This window comes from Chionomys nivalis, chromosome 21 (assembly GCF_950005125.1).
Source record: "Chionomys nivalis chromosome 21, mChiNiv1.1, whole genome shotgun sequence".
NCBI lineage: Eukaryota > Metazoa > Chordata > Mammalia > Rodentia > Cricetidae > Chionomys > Chionomys nivalis.
In genome coordinates this window covers 946,790-972,662 of record NC_080106.1, presented here as the reverse complement: position 1 = coordinate 972,662, position 25,873 = coordinate 946,790, and the positions used below count along the sequence as shown (strand labels likewise).

The following is a 25,873-nucleotide window of genomic DNA, read 5'->3' as shown; positions in this document are numbered from 1 at the left end:
CAGTCTATTTTGTGTTATGTAAGCTTCTTGTATCTTCATAGGCATATCTTTCTTTAGGTAGGGAAAGTTTCCTGTGCCTTTGAGTTGAACTTCTCCTTCTTGTATACCTATTATTCTAAGATTTGGCCCTTTCATGGTGTCCTATATTTCCTGGATATTTTGGGTTAAGCTTTTGTTAGATTTAATGTTTTCTTTAACTGATGAGTCTATTTCCTCTATTGTATCTTCAGCGTTGGAGATTCTCTCTTCCATTTCTTGTATTCTGCTGTTCATGGTTTTGTTTGTGGTTCCTGATCTTTTTCTCATGATTTCTGTTTCTATAATACCTCCAGCTTGTTTTTTTTTTAATTGTTTCTATTTCAGTTTTCAAGTTCTGGAAAGTTTCTTTTATATGTTTGATTCCTTTTTCTTGGTTTTCTTTAAGTGATTTGCCAATATCTTCCAATTTTTTGTTTGTCTTTTCCTCCATTTCTTTAAGAGATTTCTCATTTCATCTTTAAGAGTTTCAAATATTTTCTTGAAGTTATTTTTTAGGTCATTTTTTTCTGGTTCATCCATATTTGCTTGCTCAGGTTTTGCTGTTGTGAGGTCTTTAGGTTTTACTGGTATTGTTTTGCTTTTTGTGCTGTAGCATGTGATCTTACCTTTTCTACTCATCTTTTCCTTTAATTGGTGTGGTTGGGGCTGTCTGAGATTCTGTTGAATAATCGTCTAGGTGCCAGTGAATCCAAAGCTCAGATGGTTGTTCTTCATGGTACAGTCAGTGTCACAGTTTTAGTTACCGCATTGGTTACTCCTGTTCTCGGAGATAGCTCAGTGCTCCTGTGCTTTGCTCTGCTCCCTTAGAGTTTGCTGTCTCAGGCCTACTTTGGCCTAGGTTGCTGACTTTGATGTGTTTTTTTAAATCCTGGTCTGGATCCCCTCCTGCAGAAGTCCCTGGCTTGGAGTTGGACCTGTTCTGGTGGAGCTCATTGATTCTGGATTTGGTCGCTTGCTTAGTTCTGATCTGCCAGTGTTCTGGGACCGGGTTGGTTCTCAGGACTGGATTTCCTCCTGGCTTCTGCTACTGGTGGGGCTTGTTTCCTCAGGCCTCTCTGTCCTAGGTGTCTCATTCAGTCCCACTACTGTGGAATTTGTGGCCCAAGATGGAGTTCCTTGCCTCAGGGCAACTTTGGTCTAGGTTATCTGCTTTGACCTGTATCTGTAAATCCTGGTCTTGCTTCTCTCCTGCAGAAGTCCCTGGGTTGGAGTTGGACCTGTAAAGGTTTCTGGTTCTGGCCTACTGCTTCAGAGGTCCCAGGCTCGGGTGTGCCCAAACCTGCAGAGGACCTGCTTACTTCCTCAGAGGTCCCAGACTCACACTCAGACCTGCAGAGGTTCCAGGTTCCTGACAATTAGCTTTGATGTCCCAGACCAATGCCCTAACGCATAAAGGTCCTGGCTCAGGCATACTCTCCGTGAGGTCATAGACTCATGCCTGGTCCCGCCGAGATTTCTGATTCCTGCCTATTCCCTCAGAGGATCCAGGTTCACTCACACCCAGAGGTCCTGGCTCAGGCCTAGTTCCTAGGAGGTCCTAGACTCACACCCCCAGTATGTGTTCTTTCATGGCGCTGGAGATGACTCTGTTGTGCAAAGGCTTTACCACACTGATTGCATACAAAGGGTTTCTCTCCAGTATGTATTCCTTTAAAATGCACTTGAAGACTGGAATGACATGTAAAGGCTTTACCACATTGATTACATTCATAAGGTTTTTCTCCAGTATGTGTTCTTTTATGTATTTGAAGACCACTGCATCGTGTAAAGGTTTTACCACAATGATTACATTCATAGGGTTTCTCTCTAGTATGTGTTCTTTTGTGTATTTGAAAATTTCTGTAATGTGCAAAGGCTTTACCACATTGATTGCACTCATATGGTTTCTCTCCAGTATGTGATTTTTTATGCCCTTGAAGATGACCACGTTGTGTAAAGGCTTTACCACACTGATTACATTCATAAGGTTTCTCTCCAGTATGTGTTCTTTTATGTATTTGAAGAGAACTGTGATGTGCAAAGGTTTTACCACATTGATCACATTCATAGGTTTTGTCTCCCATATGAGTTCTTTTCTGTATTTGAAGACTACCATCTCGTGCAAAGGCTTTACCACATGGATTACATTCATATTGTTTCTCTACAGTATGTGTCACTTTAAGATGCATCTGAAGACTGGCATGATGTGCAAAGGCTTTACCACACAGATCACATTCATAAGGTTTCTCTCAAGTATGTATTCTTTTATGTATTTGAAGATAACTGCATTGTGCAAAGGCTTTGCCACACTGATTACACTCATAAGGTTTCTCTCCAGTATGTGTTCTTTTATGCATTTGAAGAGAACTGCATTGTGTAAAAGCTTTACCACATTGATTACATTCATAGGGCTTTTCTCCAGTATGTGTTCTTTTATGTGTTTGAAGATTATCATGTACTGCGAAGGCTTTACCACATTGATTACATTCATAAGGTTTTTCTCCAGTATGTATTCTTTTATGTCTTTGAAGATGACTGTGTTGTGTAAAGGCTTTACCACATTGATTACATTCATAGGGTTTCTCTCCAGTATGTGTTCTTTCATGGCACTGTAGATGACTATAGTGTGCAAAGGCTTTACTACATTGATTGCATTCATAGGGTTTCTCTCCAGTATGTGTTCTTCTGTGCATTTGAAGATTACGGTGATGTGCAAAGCCTTTACCACATTGATTACATTCATAGGGTTTCTCTTCAGTATTACTTCTTTTGTGACTGCAAAGATAATTGGCACATGTAAAAGCTTTACCACATTTAATACACTGTTGAATCTTTATATGTGTATGAATTAATTTCATGATTTAGTTCAATTTTGAAAAGAATTAAGTTCTTATGGTTTTATTACTGTGTTTGTATTCATGTTGATCCCCTTTTTAGGGGTTGTTTTGCATTGCTGAAGAGACATATGATGGTAGGAACCTCTATTACTTGGATCACATTTACAGAATCTTTTTTCTTTCTTTTTTTTTTTTTGGTTTTTTGAGACAGGGTTTCTCTGTAGCTTTGGTGCCTGTCCCGGAACTAGCTCTTGTAGACCAGGCTGGCCTCGAACTCCCAGAGATCTGCCTGCCTCTGCCTCCTGAGTGCTGGGATTAAAGGCGTGCACCACCACCGCCCGGCCCAGAATCTTTTTTCTATATGAGGTTTTTTACATATTTGAAGAGACTTGGAAAAATTCAGGCATTCATATGTGGTATGTTATGTCTGCTAATATCCCTATGGTAATGTGACTTGTATATAGAATAATATATGATGTACCAAGCAATGAATGAATAACAAATAGAAGATTTACACATTGAATAGCATAGTTTGAATTTATATGCCTCATAGACATGTAGTATAGGTATTAAGTTCTCAGCAATGACTGCCCCTTGACTCTTGACTCTAACTGACCCATAACTAAATTTAGTACAGTCACAGCAAGCATATGGGTAACACTAGCTTAACTATGCACCATTTGCTTATTAGAAAGTTTTGGAGATGTGCTTATCACATCTTCAACATATATACCTTTCTAAATATGGATAGTAAGAAACTTAATAGATTAGCAGTTCTATAGCATAGCTCTCATGAAGCTGGAATTCAAAGGGTGAAATCTGTTAAAGCATTTTCTTTCTTGTCTTGTGAGTACCTTGCAAATGAAATTCACCTATCTATAACTAAGGAGTATGGTTTTGTGATAATTTAATAATCATCAATACACATGAACTTGTGCTTTTTTATACTTGCTTTTGTTTAAGACATCTAGAAGGCATTACAATTTCTTCAGAGGCACATTTGTGCCAGGTTGCACATGATAATTACCTTCCATGAATTCTGGAACTTTGATAATGTTCTTCAATATTATGGTCTTCCCAACTGTATCCTAAAAAATAGTACCAGAAAATATATGGTATATTATTGAAAACTGTACACAATTCAAGTTACTACCTTCAGTAAACCTTAGAAACATGCCCGATTTACTTGCCTCACTCTTCTTTCCCAATCAGATTGTAGAAGAGCTCAAAAAATGAGGAAAAGCTGTCCCCTTATTTAAAACCCTGAAGGAAGATTTAGTCTACCTACAGTAATGAGGTTCCTGTAGGTCTCCAGCATCACTTCTTTGTAGAGATTCCTTTGTGAAGGATCCAGCAACTTCCACTCTTCCCAAGTGAAGTCAACATGCACATCATCATAGGTCACTGCATTCTGAAATGTCCCATACATGTGTACAACAGGGAGCATGAGACTAGCAACATGGTAAACGTAGACTTCTCTGACTGTATAGTCATAAGACTCTGGTGGTACCCACACTTATTCCATGACACAGACATTATAATATAATCACCAGATATGTTTTGGAAGGAAACAGGAGGTTCAACTCTGTCATAACTGTACCCTGTAAATGGAATATCACATTGCAAGAGAAATCCCTATTAAAAACATAGAGAGAAAAGTAAACAGATTGACAGTACACATTTGAGAAATTGTATAAAACTTGCAAACTACCAAAAACACAAATGAGATGGCTAAGCTGTATGTATAGGCTCACACGTTTAACCCCTGCACTTAGAAGTCAAGAGGCATGGATATCTGCCCCACAGTTAAATTTCAGCCTAGGCTATGCAGTCAGTTCATGTACAGCCAGAAATACATACTAAGATCCTGTCTCTCATGAAAAAGTCAGTCAAAGAAACAAAAGATAGAAAAAACTCAGGCGTTTTTACTGATATTTCTACAAAGAGTTCTGTATATGCAGACTATGCTGTTTCCTGGGTGCTTTTCTATTTCTCTCATGACCTTCACACATAAGATCAATATGATTATGAACATTATGATTAAATTGGTATTCACTATGTCTAAGTGGATATGACATGCACACGCTCTCACATAGCGCCCCACATTACAAAGCTGTTAGAACATAAGATGTAATTTTCAGCCTCCTTATACATTAGCCCAGAAAGTCTCAATGTGTACCCTTGCTGACTTGCACATATGTCCCAACATTCCCGTTGTTAGAAGCAGGTCCGGGAGTCACAAGAAAATGGGGCAATACAAAAGTTTTAACTTCTGCAAAATGGTTTATAGTGGTAAGTGAAGTGGATGTGCTAGTAGGTTTTCATTCCTAACACAAAGGGGTCTCGGGCCCTACTTTGAGAAGTCAGAGCCTGGTTTCCCATGCTTATAAGACTGGCTAACTTAAAGCAGTGCAGTTGATAAGCAACATGAAGCTTTGGGGAACAGTATACAACCTGGAGCACATACTTTCAAAAAAAAAATGCTAACGGGGGAGGGATTTTTGCCAGATGGCATCTTCACAAATTTCTTTAAAGATGGAACTCCTTTTGTCTCATTTAACCCTTTGAAAGAAAAGATAGTACAATCCATCTACATTTCACACGGGGAAGGTCAGTACAGCCTTAATAAAGAACATTATTACCGGGTGATGGTGGCGCATGCCTTTAATCCCAGCACTCGGGAGGCAGAGGCAGGCGGATCTCTGTGAGTTCGAGACCAGCCTGGTCTACAAGAGCTAGTTCCAGGACAGGCTCCAAAGCCACAGAGAAACCCTGTCTCGAAAAACCAAAAAAAAAAAAAAAAAAAAGAACATTATTTTTTCTTGGTGCTATCTACCTCCTCTCCCCCCAGGGCTGCAATTCTCTAGAACTTCCCTTTAATATTTCCTCTCTCATCTGGTCAACACCACCACTCTGCAGCCATTCATTTCCCAAGGCATTTTGGCACTCATTCCAACAAATGACATTATTATTACAGCTCAGAACCTGAAGCCTCCCCACTCCTTATAGAGCAGCAATGTATGAACACTCCCAAGCGGTGGATGAACTGCACAGGCTTAAAAAAGAGTAGGTGTGAACAATATAAAGCCTTTAAGAAGACGGATATGGATTGCTAACGCTAGGTGAGCATCAGTTTCCTCGTTTCTCCTGTTAGTACCTGGATGACCATGCATATTCCTCCCTCCGTTGACTCCTCCACTAAGATCTTGAACTCCTGATTATCCAGTCTTCTCTGCCCTGCTGCGATTACAGGCATGAGTCACACGCCTGGTTTATGTGGGGTAGGGGACGTTAAAAGAGCCCCAGCTCCCCTTCACTATTTGGAAAGGATTGAGAATGTTGTTCTCCTCACCTTAAATTCTTTCCAACATTTATCTTGGTTCACGGCGCCAACCCAAGCACAAAACCCATGCATCAGAAACATAAAAGAAGTGTAATCCAAAACGCGGAACACTGCAGCTAGTCCCGATTCGTCAGCCTCTGTCCCCAGGCTTATTCTCAAGTGCTCCTGGAGCCTGACAGAACAGGGTGCGCTCCCAACTCAACCTGGAGCTGATTCCAGTATCAGCGACACTAGGAAATCACCAACCTTCCTCAGACAAGAGGCTGTGCAAAGGCTCCGTGCGATGGGCGCCCCCTCGTGGCGCCACTAACTACCTCCTGCCGACTTGGAAGGGGAGGAGCGGAAAGCAGCGCTGCGGTCTTGGCGGTGCCCGCCACTGCTCAACTTCCGGTGACGAAAATCTGCTTCCAGAGCAGAGGGGAGAGGAGGGGCCCATCAAGGTGTAGCGGGAGCAAATCGGCGTGGGGCAGGGCCTGACGGACGGGGGCGGGCGTGAGGCGGGGCCGCGCGGATGGGCGGAGCTGGACGGACGCGGGCGGGCATGGGGCGGGGCTGACCGGACGGGCGGGGCTGACCGGACACGGGCGGGCGTGGGGCGGAGCCGCGCGAACGTCTGCTTGCGCGCCGCCTTTCGCCTCTGGCCTCTGGGGGCGCTCCCGCTCCTGCCGCCCTCCTCGGCTATTCCGCGCGTGCTCGCGTGTCCTCGGCGTGAACCGGAACCGCTTGCCGAAGTCGCGGCTGCGAGCCGGGCGCCGAACGAGAGCGCTGTGGGAGGCGGCCTGCGCGGCGCCGCCCGCCATGGCAGCGGCGGGCTGAGCTCTGCCCTGGGCCGCAGTCGCGGGCTCAGGCTTCTCCGCCGCGATCCAGGGGCTGAGGCCGTAGCAGCGGTAGCCGCCCGCTTGTCGCCGCCGCCCATGGCGAGGCCCCGCCGCCGCCGTCGCTGCTGACCCGGGGCCGGCGCGGCTTCCGTCCTCCGCGGGGCGCGGGCGGCCTGCCTTTGCGCCCGCGACCGCGCCCGCGCCCCGGGGCTACCAGCCGGGCGCTCGACGATGGGGAACACAACCTCGTGCTGCGTGTCGTCCAGCCCCAAGCTCAGGAGGAATGCGCACTCGCGGCTGGAGTCCTACCGGCCCGACACGGACCTCAGCCGTGAGGACACGGGCTGCAACCTGCAGCACATCAGCGACCGGGAAAACATCGACGGTGAGCGGCGCCGCCTCTCCCTCCCCTCCCGAGCGCGGCTTGGAGTCTTGCGGATCCGCTGCCCGGGGCTACTAGGCCCACAGGGAGCGTGGAAACTTTGCTAGCCAAAGGCCTCCAGGCGTGTGGCATGCGTGTACAGGGGCGCGTCTGTATGCATGTGCTGCCTGCCAGGAGGTGACAGGGGAGGTCAGGCCGGGTGCTTTTGGAATGTTGCCAGAGTCGTTACGTTTGGGGTGACGGTGATATTTGTCCTTTCCGAGAGGAAGGGAATTGTCACAACGGTGACAGTTTTACCTGGAGGTCTTTACCTGGTCTTGGCCTGCGTTTTATTCCACCCCTGTTCCCTCGAAAACTAATCCAGGCCCAAGGGAGTATACTTGTGACTGTAGATACACAAATGTATACATATGTATGGTAAGTGTACATACACCCCCCCACACACACATAAATACCGTATGGAAATGGTTGCAGGGCTGAGGTAAAAGGTTCACCTCAGAATGTTTTTTTAAAAAAATTATTACCAGGTAGCTGTGGGTTAAGTGATCTAGTTTTTGCATGGGCTAGAATTACAGTCATATGAATTTTAGATTCATCTGGGTGACTTGGATTGTGTATTTTGAAAAAGTATGTATATTTGAAAAAAGTTAAAGGAGTCATTACTACACCTAGTAATGTTTTATCTTAACTGATTTTGCAGTAGCCTTCTGAGTACTGTGTTTTATCATCAAGCTCTAAGTAGCTTGTGCTTGGGGCATAAAATACAGTTCATGTCATTCCCAACTCAAAAGATTAGAAGTTGGAAATATATCATTGTACCTTTTTTTAAAACCAAAGTCCTCACAGCGTTTATCTAGTTAAACTCACTTGAAATCTTTCTTACGAGAATGAATTAACAACTGGTATTGATTTATTCTTGTCCTCTTTGAAAGTGGAGTGTGCCTTGTAATGTGAAAAACTACATTTAAATGCTAAAGAAAAGAATTTTGCTATTTTGTGTTAGGATGGCAGCTTTATTAAATGAGTATCATAAGGATACTCATACAGTTTATAATAAATTCTGGTACTACATGATTTTTCTAGTGTTATTTAAGATTTATTTTTATGTGTATGTGTGTGTCGTCATTTGAGATCAGAGGAAGATGTTGTATCTCTTTGATGTGGAGTTACAGGTGGTTGTGAACTTAGGTGCTGGGAACCTATCTCAGATTTTCTGGATGAACAAGAAGCAGTCTTAATCAGAGTCATCTCTCAAGTGCTCTATGTGTGTCCATTAGCTTGATCTTCTCTTTAGATGACTAATATTTACATATATTAAGACATGTGGAAGAATATTGAAGTTAGAACTCCTAAACACCACAGTAAAACTGTATTTTAAAGGAAGGAGTGAAGAAATGGATGAGTTCATTGTAGAAGGCTGGTACCAGTCCTGTACATGACTGACAAGTAAAAACACATCGAAGACTTTAATAACTAAGTCTACAGGATTCCGTTAGGCCCTTTTCATGCAAGTATGTAATGTACTTTGAGTTTATCCCCTCCATCCTTCACTGCCCTCACATTTCTCATACCTCCCCTTTTCCATTAATCTCCTATATTCCCAAACAGCTTTGCTTCTACTTTCATACCATTTCACATACAGCATTTTATATATCCATTAAATCTGGGACCCATAAGGGAGAGAAATCATGTAGTATTTGCCCTTCTGAGACTGACTTAATTTGCTTTATATAATTATCTCCAGTTGTACCCATTTTACTTAGAATGACATAATTTCATCTTCATGGCAGAATGAATTCATTGTATATAAGCCATATTTTCTTTTTCCATTTCTCAGTTGATGGACAGTGGTGCAATAAACATTGATATGCAAGTGTTTCTGTGGTTTTTGTTGTTGTTATTGTTTTTAACTTTTAGACAATTACCCAGGAGTGGTAAAGTCATGAGGTATATTTTAGCTTTTTAACACATTCTGGACTCGTTTACAGTCTCACCAGGACTGTATAAGGGTGTCCCTTTTGTCTTCATTCTCATCAGCATTTGTTACTTTTTGTTTTAAAAATACCATTCTAAATGAAATGAAATAAAAATCTCACTGTAGTGTTTAATTTGTGTTTCTTAATGGCTAGTGATGTTAGATATTTTATATAATTTAAATGTTCACTTATTCATTTAATTACCTATGAGGCAAGATCTCTCTATGTGGAACTTGGTATGTATATCAGACTGGACTTGGTTGGTCTTACAGAGATCCACCTGCTTCTGCTCCAAATGTTGGGATTAAGGATGTGCTCTGTCATTCTGGGGTCCATACATTTGTTGTCAGTCTGTGATTAGGTAGTTTAGTTTTTTGATCACACTGGTGATCGGGTTTTTGAGTTCTTTGTGTATTCCAGATTTTAACCCTCTGTCAGGTGCATATCCTATTCTGTAAGCTGTCTCTTCATGCAGTTATTTTCTTGAGTGTGCATAGATTTGTTTTTGTTTGTTTGTTTCTTTTGCATTCATGAAAACTCATTTATCATTGTTGACACTATTTCTTGAGAGCCTGGAGTTTAGTACTATTTATCTATGCTGGTACCTTAAGTGTTTCTTCTGCTTTGTCCTTATTAGTTTTAGGGCTTCAGGTCTTACATTAAGGTCTTTGATCTGTTTAGAGTTGGTTTTTGTATATGGTGAGAGACACTGTTCTAGTTTTATTTTTCCATGTGTAGATAGTTTGACCAACAGTATTTGTTGAGGAGGCTATTTGCTCAAATGTGCTTTTTTTCTGATTTTGTAAAAAATCCTGTGGCTGTCTGGGTTTATAACCGGGTCTCCAGTGCTGCCACTGACTTGTCTGTGCTCTAGTAATATTATATGATGCTTTTTGTTTTCCTTCTGAGATAGAGTCTTAACTTTGTAGCTCTGACTGGGCTGGAACTAGGTAAGTAGATTAGGCTGGCCTCAAACTCAGAGATCTAGCTGCCTCTACCCTTGAGTGCTTGGATCAAAAGTGTGTGCCAGTGATGTCTTTATTACCATGTTTCTGTTGTAGAGCAACTTGAAATCAGATATGATAACTTCCAGCATTGTTCTTTTGCTCGGGATTACTTTACTAATTGACCTTTGGTGTTTCTCTGTGAATTTTCAGCCCCCGCTTCCCCCACCATTTGTAAAGAAGAATGGTGTCAAAATTTTGATGAGAATTGCATCTATTGTGTAGATTGTTTTTGATAGTATAGCTATTTGCATAATATATATTGTTCATATTATGAGCATGGAATGGTTTTCCATCTTATAGTATCTTTGATTTATTTCTTTAGCATTTTAAAGTTTTCACTGTAGAAGTTTTTTACTTCCTTGGATAGCTTTATTACAAGGCTTTGGTTTGTTTTTGACGTAATTGTGAAGGGGATTATTTTTCTGATTTCTTTCTCAACGTCTTCATTATTGGTATCTAGGAAAGCTGCTAATTTTTGTATATTGATTTTGTATCCCGTCTCTTTGCTGAAAGCATTTTTTATTAGCTCTAATAGTTTTCTGGTGGTCTTTAGGGTCTCTTATGTATAGATTATATTATCTGTAAATACAGTTACTCCGACTTCTTTTTTCCCTGCTTCTATCTTTTTTATTTTCCTTTCATCATATTGTCCTACATAAAACTAAAGACATAATGTTGAGTAAGAGTGGAGATGGGACATCTTTGTCTTATTCCATATTTTATTGGAAATGCTTTCAGTTTCCCATTAGTATAATGTTAGGTATAGGTTTGTTATATGTGGCTTGTATTATGTTGATACATTCTTTGTATTCCTAGTTTCTCCAATACTTGAATTATGAAGGGTATTTTGTTGAAAGCCTTTTCTGCACCTATTAAGATAATCATGTGCTTTCTGTCTATGAACTAGTTTGTGTGATGCATTGCACAAATCATTTTTTAAAATCATAAATGATATTTTTGATATGTTCTTGAATTCTGTTTGCAGGAGTATTTTTCCTATATAGTGTACACCAATATTTGGTAGAGGTTTTCTGTTTTAAACGAGAGCAGAAAGAACCCATAAAAAGAGAAAAAGAGCCGGGCGGTGGTGGTGCACGCCTTTAATCCCAGCACTCGGGAGGCAGAGGCAGGCGGATCTCTGTGAGTTCGAGGCCAGCCTGGTCTACAAGAGCTAGTTCCAGGACAGGAACCAAAAAGCTACCGAGAAACCCTGTCTCGAAAATCCAAAAAAAAAAAAAAAAAAAAAAAGAAAAAAAGAAAAGGAAGACTGACATTTCAGAGAGCCAAGTTGAATATTATGGACTGTAGTAAGGAAATGGAAATAAAGTGGTTTCAATCAGCTGTTTAGCACTAGGGCAGTGTCTTAGCTGGGGTTGCTAGTGCTGTGATGAAACACTAAAACCCAAAGCAGCTTAGGAAGGAAAGGGTTCATTTGGCTTCCACATCTAGTCCATGGAGGGAGGCTGAGGCAGGAGCTGATTCAGAGGCCATGGAGGGGTGCTGCTTCCTGGCTCACTCCTCATGACTTGCCTAGTCTCCTTCCTGTTAGAAAACAGGCCCACCAGTCCAGAGGTGGCCCCACCCACAGTGGACTGCACCTTCCCATATCAGTCACTAATTAAGAAATGCCAACAGGCTTGACTTATGGAGGCGTTTTCTCAATTGAAGTCCTGTCCTCTTAGATGACACTAGCTCGTATCAAGTTGATATAAAAAAACAGCTGGTGCAGCACGGGCTTACAGAAGAATTTTGCCAATGAAGAATGAGGTGGTTCAGTGTGTTCTTTCGTTTGAAAGATATCTAAGTTTCACTTGTTAGGCATTTTTTAGAAAAATTTTTGGAAGACTACAAACTTGCTCTGCACACTTAGGGTAATTTAGAGCATAAAGCTGTAAGCTTTCTAATGGAGGCTGTAGTGGCCTCTAGTCCATCTTCTATGGCCATGCTAGTTTACATGTATACTAATTTGTTGTTTAAATAGTACTCTGTCTCCCAGATTCGACAGATACATCTAGGATTTATCTAACCAGAAGTCTTCAGTATTGGTATCATTTAGAGCAGAAATGTAGGCCTATTCATTAGTATGAATAGGTTTATTTAAAGGTTTCCAAGTAACTCTAAGATGCAGCTGGGCTGACTGACAGTGCAACCTGCTGTTCTAGGGTTATTTTGGTAGCAAATCACGTAACAGCAACAGATTTAAGGAAAAGTGTGTATAGATACACTTGTGAGTCTTTACGTACCAGTGTCTGACTATCTCAATTTCTCTGCTACAGTTGGTTTTTTGTGTCTTTGAATTCCATATGTATATTTAACTGCTGACCACAAATACTTTTAAACACTTGTGTGTGTACTGAATACATGTAAACTTGTTTTGTATTTGTTCTCTGCACAGGCTAATAACTAAAGAGCAGTTACGTTCAGTATTGTAAGTAATCTAGAGAGGATCTGGGTGCAAAAAAGGATGTGCGGCAGCTGTGTGCAAACACTTGCTGTTTTCTGGGAGAGACTTGACTCAGACTCTAGTATCTGATAGGATCCTGGGACAGGTGCCTGCAGTTACTGAGGGACAGCTGTATATTGTTAAATTATTAGTAAGTTTAAAAAATTGCATCTCAAGAGTTCTTTAGTGTGCCATCACTATCTTATATTTTGAAAACTGTCTTTGGCAACTACGAGTATTGAAGGTTATAGTTTGTTCATGACTCTTCCTGAATATCTGAGTTTCTCTAAATGGCAGGTATATGCATTTTTCTACCACATCACAAACAGAGAAATGACCAGCATTTGTTCCTGCTGCCATTTAAAGAAACTTACTAGCCCTTTTTTACTAGTGTTAGATTATTTGTGGTTTTGAAAGTTGTGCTTGGTTTAACCCACTCCCACTCCCTAAGAGTTATTTTTCATGAAGTCATTCTGATGTCTAGAAACAAGACTTATCACTCATAATCCTGTACCTAACACTGCTCAGAGTGTAAATGTAAGGGTAGATATAGTCTTAACGGTTATAAAAGGTGAATAAGACAAGATATAGGAGATGAGGAAGGATGGAGAATGCTGGTAAAGAACCATGGGTCATGGCAGGCTGCTAAAGTAGTTAATAAACTAAAAGTGCTTGTGAGTGTGCCATTATGAACATGACACCATTATCTTATTTTTCTTGTGTTAAATGTAAAATGTGCTCCAAGAGCTACAACCAGCTGTTCTAACTATCCCTAGGCAGAGGACCTTGAAACCCAGAACCAAAGCTTACTTTGGGTAAGTCACGGGTGACAGGGAAAGAGTCACAGCACCGCTCTTTTGCCTGTAGCAGGCTGAGGAGCTCACCAAAGCTTTTAGTGCCTTCAACTTAGCTAGACTGGAATTTGTGAAAGAATTTTAGGACTAGGCAAGAAGCAGGATAGAGGTCTTATTAAAGGTATTTTATAACATTTAAGGATGAGGATTAAGAAAAAGATGCACATAGAAAGTGAAGAGCAAAGCCGGGCGGTGGTGGTGCACGCCTTTAATCCCAGCACTCGGGAGGCAGAGGCAGGCGGATCTCTGTGAGTTCGAGACCAGCCTGGTCTACAGAGCTAGTTCCAGGACAGGCTCCAAAGCCACAAGAGAAACCCTGTCTCGAAAAACCAAAAAAAAAAAAAAAAAAAAGAAAGTGAAGAGCGAGCCGGGCGGTGGTGGCGCACGCCTTTAATCCCAGCACTCGGGAGGCAGAGGCAGGCGGATCTCTGTGAGTTCGAGACCAGCCTGGTCTACAGAGCTAGTTCCAGGACAGGCTCCAAAGCCACAGAGAAACCCTGTCTTGAAAAAAACCGAAAAAAAAACCAAAAAAAAAAAAAAAAAAAAAAGTGAAGAGCGTGGGGTGGGCTTTTAAAAGAATAGTCATGGGCCCACTGGTAATGATGGGATAGCCAGAAAAAGAGGAAGTTGTCCACTGTGACATAAAGGGATCGTGTTGTATTATTGCTTCTTAGTGTATAAAGATCTAGTAATCTCATTATTTTAAATGCTTGGCATATTTTAGCTTTGGTTCTCTTGCTTTATTCTATTAAGTGTTTATACAGAACATTTCTTGTTCTTTTATTTGAAAATGATGATAATATTGACATTGGGGTCAGTGTGGGTAGGTTGGCTATCCCTACAAAGGAGAATGTAAAATTGTATTTTTAAATCTTTTATGAGAGTTGAAAAATAATGAGTTCTTCAGTTGGAATTCTCGCAATAGATAAAGATGTTAATGCAAGTAGGATGCTAGTAGTGTGAGGAGCTAGACAAGATGAGGCTGCTAGTTGAATCTGGACAAATTGTTATGCTCCCTGTGTGGACATGGTTCTAGTGTGTTGTCTCAGTTTCTGTTCTATTGCTGTAGTAACACACCATACCCGCTGTAGGTAGCTTATAGAGGTGCTCCCACTGAGAAGTATTAAGAGCTTGGTGCCTCCGTGGAACTTATGGGTTCTCTTTTCTGTGGATTCACAAACAATATTCATTTAAATTTTAAATTCTAGGCTTTCTGCTGGAGGTTAGGAACACAATGATCAGTATCGCCAGGACCTTGTCCTTAAGAACCTAGTGCTCTGCTGCGTATGCAAATGAGCGTTTACTGTTCTGTGTACAAAGGAAGGAGGAGGGTTGAGCAGTATGGTAAGGGAAAATTTACAGGACAGTAGGATGAGTAGCAGTTTTAGGAAACTAGTAAATGTGCCTCAGAAAGAGTCATTGTTGTAGGTAGTCAGGTAGGTTAGATTTGCTAGTGACTCAGTCTCCACATTTCTTGCAAAATGAATTTGGCTCATTCAAAGGATATTTGGTAGAGATTTCATAATGACTGGTGTACATCAGAAGCTTGTTTCTTGTATATCTTTCATATATTTTAGATTTTGAAAAGTGATCAAAGTGTCTTGTGGAACATAATATAGTTCTCTTTAGAAATGACAATGAATATGGTATATTTTGTTTAGCATGAGAAAGTGGCTTTCATGGAATCAGAGAATTCCTAGCTGCAGGATCCTAGAAACCCTGTTTACATGGGTTTCTAGCTCTTAGTTGCTCCTCAGCACATCACAGAACAGTGTCAGCTGTGTGTCAGGACTCCAAAACATAAGATTCCCATCTGAAACTTTTATTGAACCCTGCTGCTGCTCTTCTGATCAGTTTGCGCAGTATGACTATAGCTCGCAAAGAAGAAAGTGACCCATCATCTCACAGCTTTAAAAACAAAACAAAAAACCCACATTAGTTTGAATAAGAATTACTGCCCAGAGAACTGTGTTAGTTTTCAAACTGTATGGCAGTGTGGCATCACCTGATCCTTATAATCTGCCAGGTTTTATAGTTTAGGACCTTGGGTACAGCATATTTTGAATATAAAAAGTTAGGTCTGCTGTCACCTGGACTCATTCTTGTCCCAGGGGCTCAATTCTTTGTTTCCACTTTTCCTCACAGGGCTGTACCTACCTCCAGTGCTCACCAGTGGTTGGATAAAGCATCACTTCCTGCCACATTGGCCTTTGCAGCTAATAATAAAGTGTCTTCCACTCAAAGTTATCTCAGGAAAAGCAAGAGAGATCCCCAAGATGGAAACCATAGTATTAGTTTGATGAACTAATATTTGTTCACACGTGACCAAAGTCCACCACACTCAGGAAATGATACCATATAAAAGTCTGAACACCAGAAGATATATTGTTGTCAACCTTGGAGACTGCCTATGACAAACATTAATTAAAATTCTCAGATACATTTATCAGAAGTCTGTTGAAATTGACTTGGATAATTCATTTGGCAGAGTGCCTTGCCCAGCATTTACTGGGTTTTAGTTGCCAACCCATATAGTGTAGTGGTGTCATGGTACAAGCCTGTAATTCCAATTCCTGATGGAGGTGGGTCTTGTATTTATCTGTTGCTTTCATTGGTTAATTAATAAAGAAAACTGCTTGGCCCTGATAGGACAGAAAATTAGGTAGGCGGAATAGACAGAACAGAATACTGGGAGAAAGAAGCTGAGTCAGTGAGTCGCCATGATTTTCCCACTCCAGACAGATGCAGGTTAAGATCTTTCCTGATAAGCCAGCTCGTGGTGCTACACAAAATATTAAAAATGGGTTAGATCAATATGTAAGAGCTAGCCAATAAGAGGCTGAAACTAATGGACCAGGCAGTGTTTAAAAGAATACAGTTTCCGTGTAATTATTTTGGGGCGTAAGCTAGCCAGGTGGCCGGGAGCTGGGGCGACAGGAACACAGCCCGCCGCTCCTATTACAACAAACTCCCAGGGGGTGGAGGAGGAGGATTAGAAGGAATCATCTAATCATCTTCTACTGGGTAGATTTGAGGCTAGCCTGGGCTACCTTGTCTTAAAGACCAACTACTAAAAACTGGCTGGAGTACTTGGGCTGAGGAATTGGGAAGAGAAAACTCACTGTGTATGAGGGCTTTCTATAGAGTTCAAGGGCAAAATATACTGAGTTTCACAAGGAACTGGAATTAGGAGTTGGTTGAGGTGATTATTTCCTTCATTAGTCTTTCCCTAATGTCACAAATTTGTTTCTCAAATTCTTTATAAAATAGTTCCCTTTTTTTTGTCTCTCTCTCTTTCTCTCTCTCTCTCTCTCTCTCTCTCTCTCTCTCTCTCTCTGTGTATGTAATTATCTTCTTCATTAGCGTTTCCCTATGTCACAGATTTGTTTCTCAGAAATTCTTTATATAACAGTTCCTTTTCTTTGTGTGTGTATGTATGTATATATATGTATGTGTGTGTATACATACACATACACACACACACACACACACACACATATATATTTTGCCACCCATCAATCCTTGCCTTTAGAACTACTAAAAGACTAAGGAGTCTTGTTTCCAATAGAGAGTAAGGGGTTGACTCAGACCATTCAATGGGTGCCTTCTCTGGAATAAAGGATCAAATGAGTGGAGGTACTGAGCTTACTGACTTGTGTTTCTTGACCTTGCCCTTTAAGGAATACTTAAAGAAACACAGACTTGCTTTAGCTTTCAGTTTGGATTTGTCTGATGTTTCTTCTGGATTGACTTTAGGCCATGCATTTTGTCAGTGATATGGCAGGAGTCACATATCACATCAATAGACTATGTTCCCTGTTAGTGCTCCCTTGTTTTGTGGACTTAGACCCCTGGCCAGACTGAGAATCTGTCTGTCTTCCAAGCAGATAGGAGGTAAACTCGGCTTGACCTCCTAGAAGATTTAGGCTCTTGTATTCCAGAAGCATCAACCAGTGTTTTCCTACACAGACAGTTGGGACTTGTGACTTCTCATAGTATGTTAATTAATTCAGGGGATGCAAATCAGTGGTAGAGCAGTTCCAGCCGCCTTCTACTCTGTCAGCTCTGACTGTCAGTCTTCATGATTCGAATCAGTCCTACAACTGACTGATAGGATCTGGTTGTTATCGGAGACTTTTCTTGATCTCCCACTGCCCCACCCTCCCCTCTGTGTATGGATGCCATTTGTGGTCTAAAGGGAAATTTCCGATGTTTCTCAGATGTCTCTCACTGGCCTAGAGCTCACCAACAAAGTTGGCAAGGCAGTGAGCACCAGATATATGTCTGTCTCCTCTTGCCCAGTGATAGGATTACAAACCACCATGCCTGTTTTGCACCCCCCCCCCCCAAGGTCTTCATGGTTGTACTTTAATGACTGAACAGTCTCCCTAGTGATGGAGGGGTTAATTTCATTGGTTAAGTAATAAAGAAACTGCCTTGGCCCCTTTAATAGGACAGAAAATTAGGTAGGCGGAGTAGACAGAACAGAATGCTGGGAGAAAGAAGCCGAGTCAGGGAGTTGCCATGATTCTCCCACTCCAGACAGACGCAGGTTAAGATCTTCCCTGGTAAGCCAGCTCATGGTGCTACATAGAATATTAGAAATGGGTTAGAGCAATATGTAAGAGCTAGCCAATAAGAGACTGGAACTAATGGGCCAGGCAGTGATTAAAAGAATACAGTTTCCGTATAATTATTTCAGGGCATAAGCTAGCCATGCGGGTGGCCAGGTGCCGGGGACGCAGCCCTGCTGCTCCTATTACAACAGAGTGGCGCCCACCCTAGGCCTCTCTACTATACGTCTTTGTAGATGTCTATTTTTTATTTGTTACTTGTTTACATTTTTGTGGTAAAACATACTATAAAAATGACCACCTAAGTATACAGTTCAGTGGTAGTAAATACATTCATACTGTTTTTTGCCAATTACACCAGCCATGGCTAGAGTGTTTCATTCACCCAAACTTTCACTCTTGTTCAGTTACGGAGCATGGCTCTTCATTCCTCCATTCCCCAGCCCCTATTTGAGTTTTTATTTGAGTTTTATTACTGTCTACTTCAAGTAAGTGGGACCTGAAGTATTTGTCCTCTTGTAACAGGCTCAGGTTTAATGTTGTCTGGATTCATCCATTTTGTAGTGTGGTCAGGATAACTTCCCTTTTCAAGGCTGATACATCTCATTGTCTGTGCCACATTTGGTTAATCATTAGCTTGTCATAGACATCCAGATTGCTTCTATCATTCAGCTACTCAGATAGTGTTGCCATAAACAAGATACATAGATACATCTGTTTGAGCCCTTGCTTTTGATTCTTTGGGGTATATACTCAGAAGTGGAATTTTGCTAGAACTGCTATACTTTGAAACTTTGAATCTTTGTCAAATTTGTAAGAATAAAATTGATCAAGAAGCTGGATCACTGTACCATGTACCATAAATACCAAAATAGATGAGAGCAATTTCCAAAGTCATTCATTTTTTAAAATATTGCTTACCACCTTGCTTATGGAGCTGCATATTGAATGGAAAATTGAGAAAAGAATGTAGAAAGGGATTATTTATATTTCTATCTTACAGAGTAGTGCTTGTTTTTGATATTTTAAAGTAGTATCTTAGTTGACTATGAATATCCTAGTGGGATATCTCCATATGGTTATATACAATGTATAACTTGAAGTATGTTTGTATCAGAGAGCAAATTTATTTATTCACTGATTGATTTTTCTCCTCAAATGTATAAAAGTTTTCACATTTATACATGTGGATCTAAATGGGACAATACTATGACTATATACTTCCCTTTTTTTTCTTATTATTAAAGGAAGACCTCTAAGTGCTGTGGAATAAACCTCTTGTACACTATAAAGATTTGTCACTTGAATTGGTTTAACAAAATGCTGATTGGCCAATAGCCAGGCAGGAAGTATAGATGGGTCAACCAAACTAAGGATGATGGGAAGGAGAAGGGCAGAGTCAGAGGTTACCAGCCAGACTTGGAGAGAGCAAGATGGGCACACTGCCATACTGAGAAAAGGTAACACCATGTAATCAGGAATATGGGTTAACTTAGCTGGTTAATAATAAGCCTGAGCTATTGGTTGAGCATTTATAAGTAATATTAAGCCACTGCATGGTAATTTGGAAAGTGGCTGCCCGGTATTTGTGACCGAGTAACTCCAAAACATGAAGCTTCCATCTACATCTGAGTGATTATATAAAACATTACTCTTAATTATTGTTAATAGCAAGATGTATCAGTTATATAATTATTTTATTTTTGTGATTTTATTTTATTTAGACAGGGTCTCTTGAAGTCCAGGCAAGTCATTAATTTTGTTGTATAGTTGATGGTTACATTGAACTTCTTTTATTCTTGCTTCTGCCTCCCAAGTGCTAGAATCACAGATTTGCACCACCACAGCTGGCTTTTGCAGTTCTGCTGATGAAGCTCAGGCCTTTATATATACTAGGCAGACACACTATGGATTGAGCTGTATCCACAGTACCCATACTTGAAATCGTGAGAGTATTGATCATACTAGACTTGAGTCATTTGATTTAAATTTTTGGTAAGTGCTTTAAAAAAACAAACAGAAAAACCTTTGGTAAATAGTAATATAGTATCTTGTTTGCATTGTTTTGAGGGCCTTTCCTTAGGATATGTTCCTAAAAGTAAATTTGCTTTCAGGGCTGAGCATTTGGTCAACCGACTGGTGTGTTCTTCCTGGAGAAGACTATATCTTTTGCTCTCAGCATTTGTTAGTATTCTGTATTTCTCTATGTAGGGTTCAGGCCATGAGGTCTTTCTCCTTTGCACATGTCTCTTGTTTTCCTTGTTCAGCTCTTGTTTAGGTGGTCAGGTTGGTGAGGTGATGGGTGTAGCTTCTGACATTACTAGAAAACACTGCCTCACAGCAACTCTGATACTGTGGCTCTTACACTCTTTCCACCCCCATCTTCAGCAATATTTCTTGAGCATTAGGTGTGGGAATGTTCTGTAGATGTATCCTTCAGTATTGTTCTCCCCTACTCTGCAGTTTGATTGGTTGTGGTTTTATGTAATGGTCTCTGCTTAATGAGAGGTAAGGACTACCCTTATCTGTGGATATAAGAACAAATATTTGGAATATAGTTAGAGGTTGTACTGCCTTAGTAAAGTGATGATTGTAAGTTTTTCTTAAGATCTAGACTTCACTTATTCAGAATAGTTGGCTAGATTTCCAGTACCAGTCATGGTCTCCCTCTTGTTGATTCAATCTTAAATCCAATTAAAGAGCTGTTGGTTACTGCCAAGGTCTGGGGGGGGGGGCACTGTTGACCCTTAGGATTATCATGCCTAAATTATATATTTAGGAGTATGTGTGTGTGCACACACATGTGCTAATAAAAACAATGAGAAAGGGTGCCGTGAATTTGAAAGAGAAGGAGCATTTTTGGAGGGGGAAAAGAAGGCATATATGATGTAATTATAATCTCAAAAAGTTCAACATTTTTTTTCTGTTTTATTAACTAAATTTCATTTATTTTACATCCTAACTGTAGTTTCCCCTCCCTTCTCTCCTGTTTCTTCCCTACACTCTCCCATCCCCACCTGCCTCCTCTCTGCCCCCTTCTTCCATCTACTCCTCTGTTTCTGTTCAGGAAGGGGCAGGCCTCCATGGGTGTCAACAAAGCATGGCATATCAAGTTGAGGTAGGATTAAGCTCTTCCCGTTGTTTTGAGGCTGGGCGATGCAACCCAGTATGAGGGATGGGTTCCCAAAAACCAGCACAAGTGTTAGGGACAGGCCCTGACTCCTCTGCTAGAAGTCTCACAAATAGACCAAGCTACACAACTGTCAGACATATGTATAGTGCCTAGGTTGGTCCCATGCGGGCTCTCTAGTGTAGATTCAGAGTTTATGACTTCCTATGAATCCTAGTTAGTTGTTTCTGTGGGTTGCTTTGTGATGACCTTGACTCTCCCTGTCTTAAAATCTTTCTTCCCTCTCTTCAACAGGATTCCCAGAAGTCAGCCCAGTGCTTGACTATGGATCTCTGCATCTGTTTCCATCAGTTACTGAACTAAAGCTCTTTGATGACAATTAGGGTAGTCATCAATCTGATTACAGGACATGGCCAGTTCAGGCACCCTCTCCGCTATTGCCAGGAGGCTTAGTTGGGATCATCCTTGTGGATTCCTAGGAGTTTCCCTGGCACCAAGTTTCTCCTGACCCTAAAATGTACCCTGCATCAAGACATCTTTCATATTCTCCCTCTCCATCCCATCCCCCAATCCACCCAACTTAATCCCTCATGCTCCCATCATCCCACCACTACCACCAGTTTACCCAGGAGATCTCTTCTATTTTCCTTTTCCCAGGAGGCTTCAATGCGACCCTCTTTGAGTACTTTTTACCTAGCCTCTCTGGGGTTGTGGACTGTAGCATGGTTATTCTTTACTTTACAGCTAATATTCATTGTGAGTGGGTAAATATTATGTTTGTCTTTCTGGGTCTAGATTGCCTCACTCAAGATAATTTTTTCTAGTTTCATCCATTTGGCTGCAAATTTCATGATGTCAAACTTTTTTCAACTGAGTAGTATTCCATTGTGTAAATGTACGTTTTCTTTATTCTTTGATTGAGGGGCATCTAGGTTGTTTCCAGGTTCTGGCTATTACAAATAGTGCTGCTATGAACATAGCTGAGCAAGTGTTCTTGTATGATTAAGTATCTTGAGGTAGATTGATTTCCAGTTTTCCGAGATACTGCCATATAGATTTCCAAAGTGACTGTACAAGTTTACACTCCCATCAGCAGTGGAGGGATGTTCTCCTTACTCTGAGTGGTTTTGATCTTAGCCATTCTGATAGTTGTAAGATAGTATCTCAGAGTCATTTTGATTTGCAGCTAACTGTTGCCTAAGGATGTTGAACATGGCTTTAAGTATATCTTGGTCATTTGAGATTCTTCTGTTGAGAATTTTCTGATCAGTACCCCAATTTTAAATTGGATTATTTGGTATTTTGATGTCTAGTTTCTGGGGTTCTTTATATATTTTGGAAATCAATCTTCTATCAGATGTGGGCTTGGTGAAGATCTTTTCCTATTCTTTAGGCTGCCATTTTGTCTTCTTGATAGTGTCCTTTACCTTACAGAAACTTTACAGTTTTAGGATGTCCCATTAATTATTGTCGATCTCAATGTCTGTGCCTCTGGTATTCTATTCAGGAAGCTGTCTCCTGTGCCACTGCGTTTAAGGCTACTTCCCACTTAAAGAAACAGTTTTTTAAGAAAGCCAGTTTTTTTTTTGTTTTTTTTTGTTTTTTTTTTATGTTGACCTTTGTGCATCCCAAGATGACCAGATTTAGTCCTTCCTCAGACTCTGATGTGCAAGGATTACAAGTGTGCATCACCAAGGCTAACTTGGAAAGGTTTTGGAGATTGAATTCTTTCTAATATGCAAGAATATAAACAACATCCAAAACCACAGAGAAACCCTGTCTCGAAAAACCAAAAAAAAAAAAGAATATAAACAACACTACTAGAGATGTTGAAATAATCTCAGACTTGGGTATTTGAGGTTAATTCCAGAGTTCAAGGACAAGTTGAATTTCATATCTCTAATTAAAAATAATTTTTTGAAAACTGAACTCTGGGCATGGTGTTTTACATGGACTTACATTGTTAATGTCAGCATGGTTTATGCTGAGATAGGAGGATTTCCTGGAATCTGAGGCTAGCCTGGGCTACTAAATGTCATTTTTCAGGTGTTTAGTGTTTGATAGATCATTACACTCAATAGATTCTTCTTTTATTCTCTGCAGCATGTTTTGAACATCAGTGAGGACGAGGACCATGACATTATATTAAGTATATCAGAATTAAATATTGCCAATTTCTGAAACCAGAGTGGTCCGTTTTACCTGTTAGAATTGTGCAACCAATAACAAGACCAAGCAACGAGACCTGAGCAGGGAAGGAGGCTTTTGGCTAAGAATAGAAATGGGAGATAAGATAAAAATACAAAACCAAATTCTTAACTTCTTGGGATTTAGGAGGTAATAGTTACAGGGTCAAAGAAATGGGAGGATCTTTACTCTTTTTTTTTGGGGGAGGGGGGCTTGTCAAGACAGAGTTTCTCTGTAACTTTGGAGCTTGTCTGTCCTGGAACTCACTCTGTAGCTGGCCTCAAACTCACAGAGATCTGCCTATCTCTGCCCCCCACTCCCCACCCCGCCCTGAAGTGTTGGGATTAAAGGTGTGTGCCACCACTGCCTGACTGACTCTTCTTCCTTCTTTTATGGTTCTTCCTTAAAAACTGTCATGGCAGTTGTTAACTGCTGTATTGTTGGAAATGTGTCATTTAACTTACAGGTGAAATTATGAAATTAGAAGTTATCTGGCTGACACTGTGACAACCTTCTTAAATCCAACCAGTTTTAACCAACCCATCTAAAGAGCAACTTCTAGCCTTAAATCTTGTCCTTAAGATAACAGAAATAGGGATGGAGTAGGTGGAGATCGCCAAAATATGCAAAACATGACTTCTGCTTCTAGTCTCTGCACATTAGGCTGCGTGTGTTACATATTTTGTTAGTTGAGCAAAAGTTGGTGCTGAAAGCAATATGCACAAGAGAAATATGCACAAGTGTCAAAGGAACAAGGTGGGACTTACAGCCCAAGTGATTGGGAATGTATAATGGTAAAGACAGAACAACACAGAGAACGTTTCTGACTGGGAGAGGCAGTGGGAAGGATCTAGATGTGGAAAGGTGCAAGGTTTATGTAGGTCATGGTTAGTAGGGTCAGGTAACTCAAGACCCTTGGGTTTCTTTCAGGCAATGAATCTGTATGGTACAGAGTCCTGAAATGGTAGGCAGGGACTGTCAGGTGTGGGTAGTAGACTTCTCTGATCAAAATGGTCCTAGGAAGATTATTATACTAGAAAAATAGTAAGAGCCAATGAGACTAGTCTTCCTGGTTCCATGGAGTCTGAGTGTTTGAGTACAGGTTGGTGGTGGTAAAAGAAATTACAAGAAGCAAACGTGTTGTGGTCTACACAAACACAGACTGTACCAAGCCTGTCCGTAAAGCCAGGCTTTATCTGACGGGCGCTGGGCAGGTGGGAAATCACCATTGAAACTGAGTGGAACAGTAGTATAAATTTGTACTCGATTGTTGTTAGAAAGGGGGAATCTAGAGTTTATATGTCTTAGGAAGCCTGCTAAGAAAGCTGTGTTAGTGGGTTGAAACTGGAGTTTCAATGGAAGAGTGAGGTCTGGCTTTGATGGGGATAGTGTTTCCAAAATTGATTTTAATACATTACTGTTTTAGAGGTAATTTTGTTTTTTAATCTAGTGATAAAAAAAAAACTATCTTCTGATTGATCCTCCCAAATTGGTGTCAAGGCGATAGTAAAATCTATACTGTATGTACTCGATGAGAATGTGTATTGATTTACAGGAGCATGAACTGCTTTGATTCTGTTAATGACTCATGATCACATATGAAATAAAGAGGCAAACAAGAGTAAAATCCAGGTGTTCTGATTATCTGAAATTTCTTTTTCTTTCTTGTCATTAAGTGAACTGAGTGCTCATATAGTCTATTACACAGGTCGCTATATATCAGTTGGCTCTTTTCTAACTTTGAGCCATGTTTTTGAAGTAGTTAAAAACAATGTTATGACCAGGCATGTTAGCACACAACCTTAATCTAGGCACTCTGGAGACAAAGACAGCTAGATCCGTGTGAGTTTGTTCCAGAACAGTCAGGGCTTCATAGAGAGATCTTGTCCCCAAAACAAACAAACAATGTTATATTTATTTTCAAACTATTGTTATGTAGAGTGCAGGTACAATAACATTAGGATACTCAGTGTTCAGGCAACAGTGCAAAATACTAAGAAATGACACATTTATAAAGTATTTTGAATCCTTGCATGAGAGCATCCCCATCTCTTTAGAACAAAGTGCTGACCTCAAAATTGTAATCTCTCTCCCTGCAACTTACAAATGCTGGAATCACAGGTGTATGCCCCCAGACTGGTAAGTTAACTTTAATAACACAATGTACACTGTTATGGCTTTCTTGCATCTCATTTCTGTGAAATGTGTTCTATACATTTTGTTGTTTTGTGAGATGGGGGAGAGAGATAGAGACATAAATTTATTCTGGACTACAAATACTACCCTAAAATGTGAATTAATATT

At 40.7% G+C, this 25,873-nt stretch overlaps 2 protein-coding genes across 2 annotated transcripts in view; one reads left to right on the top strand and one right to left on the bottom strand.

Annotated features, from left to right (window-relative positions):
• Window positions 1-1,403: 1,403 nt before the first annotated feature.
• On the bottom strand, window positions 1,404-7,114 carry LOC130863923 (uncharacterized). Its single transcript, XM_057754252.1, has 5 exons — window positions 6,513-7,114; window positions 6,208-6,370; window positions 4,140-4,266; window positions 2,252-2,793; window positions 1,404-2,095 (listed from the first exon to the last, which is right to left on the bottom strand). Exons 1-5 carry the CDS (start codon window positions 7,112-7,114, stop codon window positions 1,583-1,585), a joined length of 1,947 nt encoding a protein of 648 aa, XP_057610235.1. The 3' UTR covers window positions 1,404-1,582.
• Window positions 7,115-7,234: 120 nt separating this feature from the next.
• The window catches only part of Ccny (cyclin Y), a 93,419-nt gene continuing 74,780 nt past the window's right edge, over window positions 7,235-25,873 (top strand). The window contains exon 1 of the mRNA XM_057754208.1: window positions 7,235-7,401. Coding sequence (XP_057610191.1) covers window positions 7,248-7,401 — 154 coding nt within the window. The 5' untranslated portion in view covers window positions 7,235-7,247. The remainder of the gene's footprint in view (window positions 7,402-25,873) is intronic.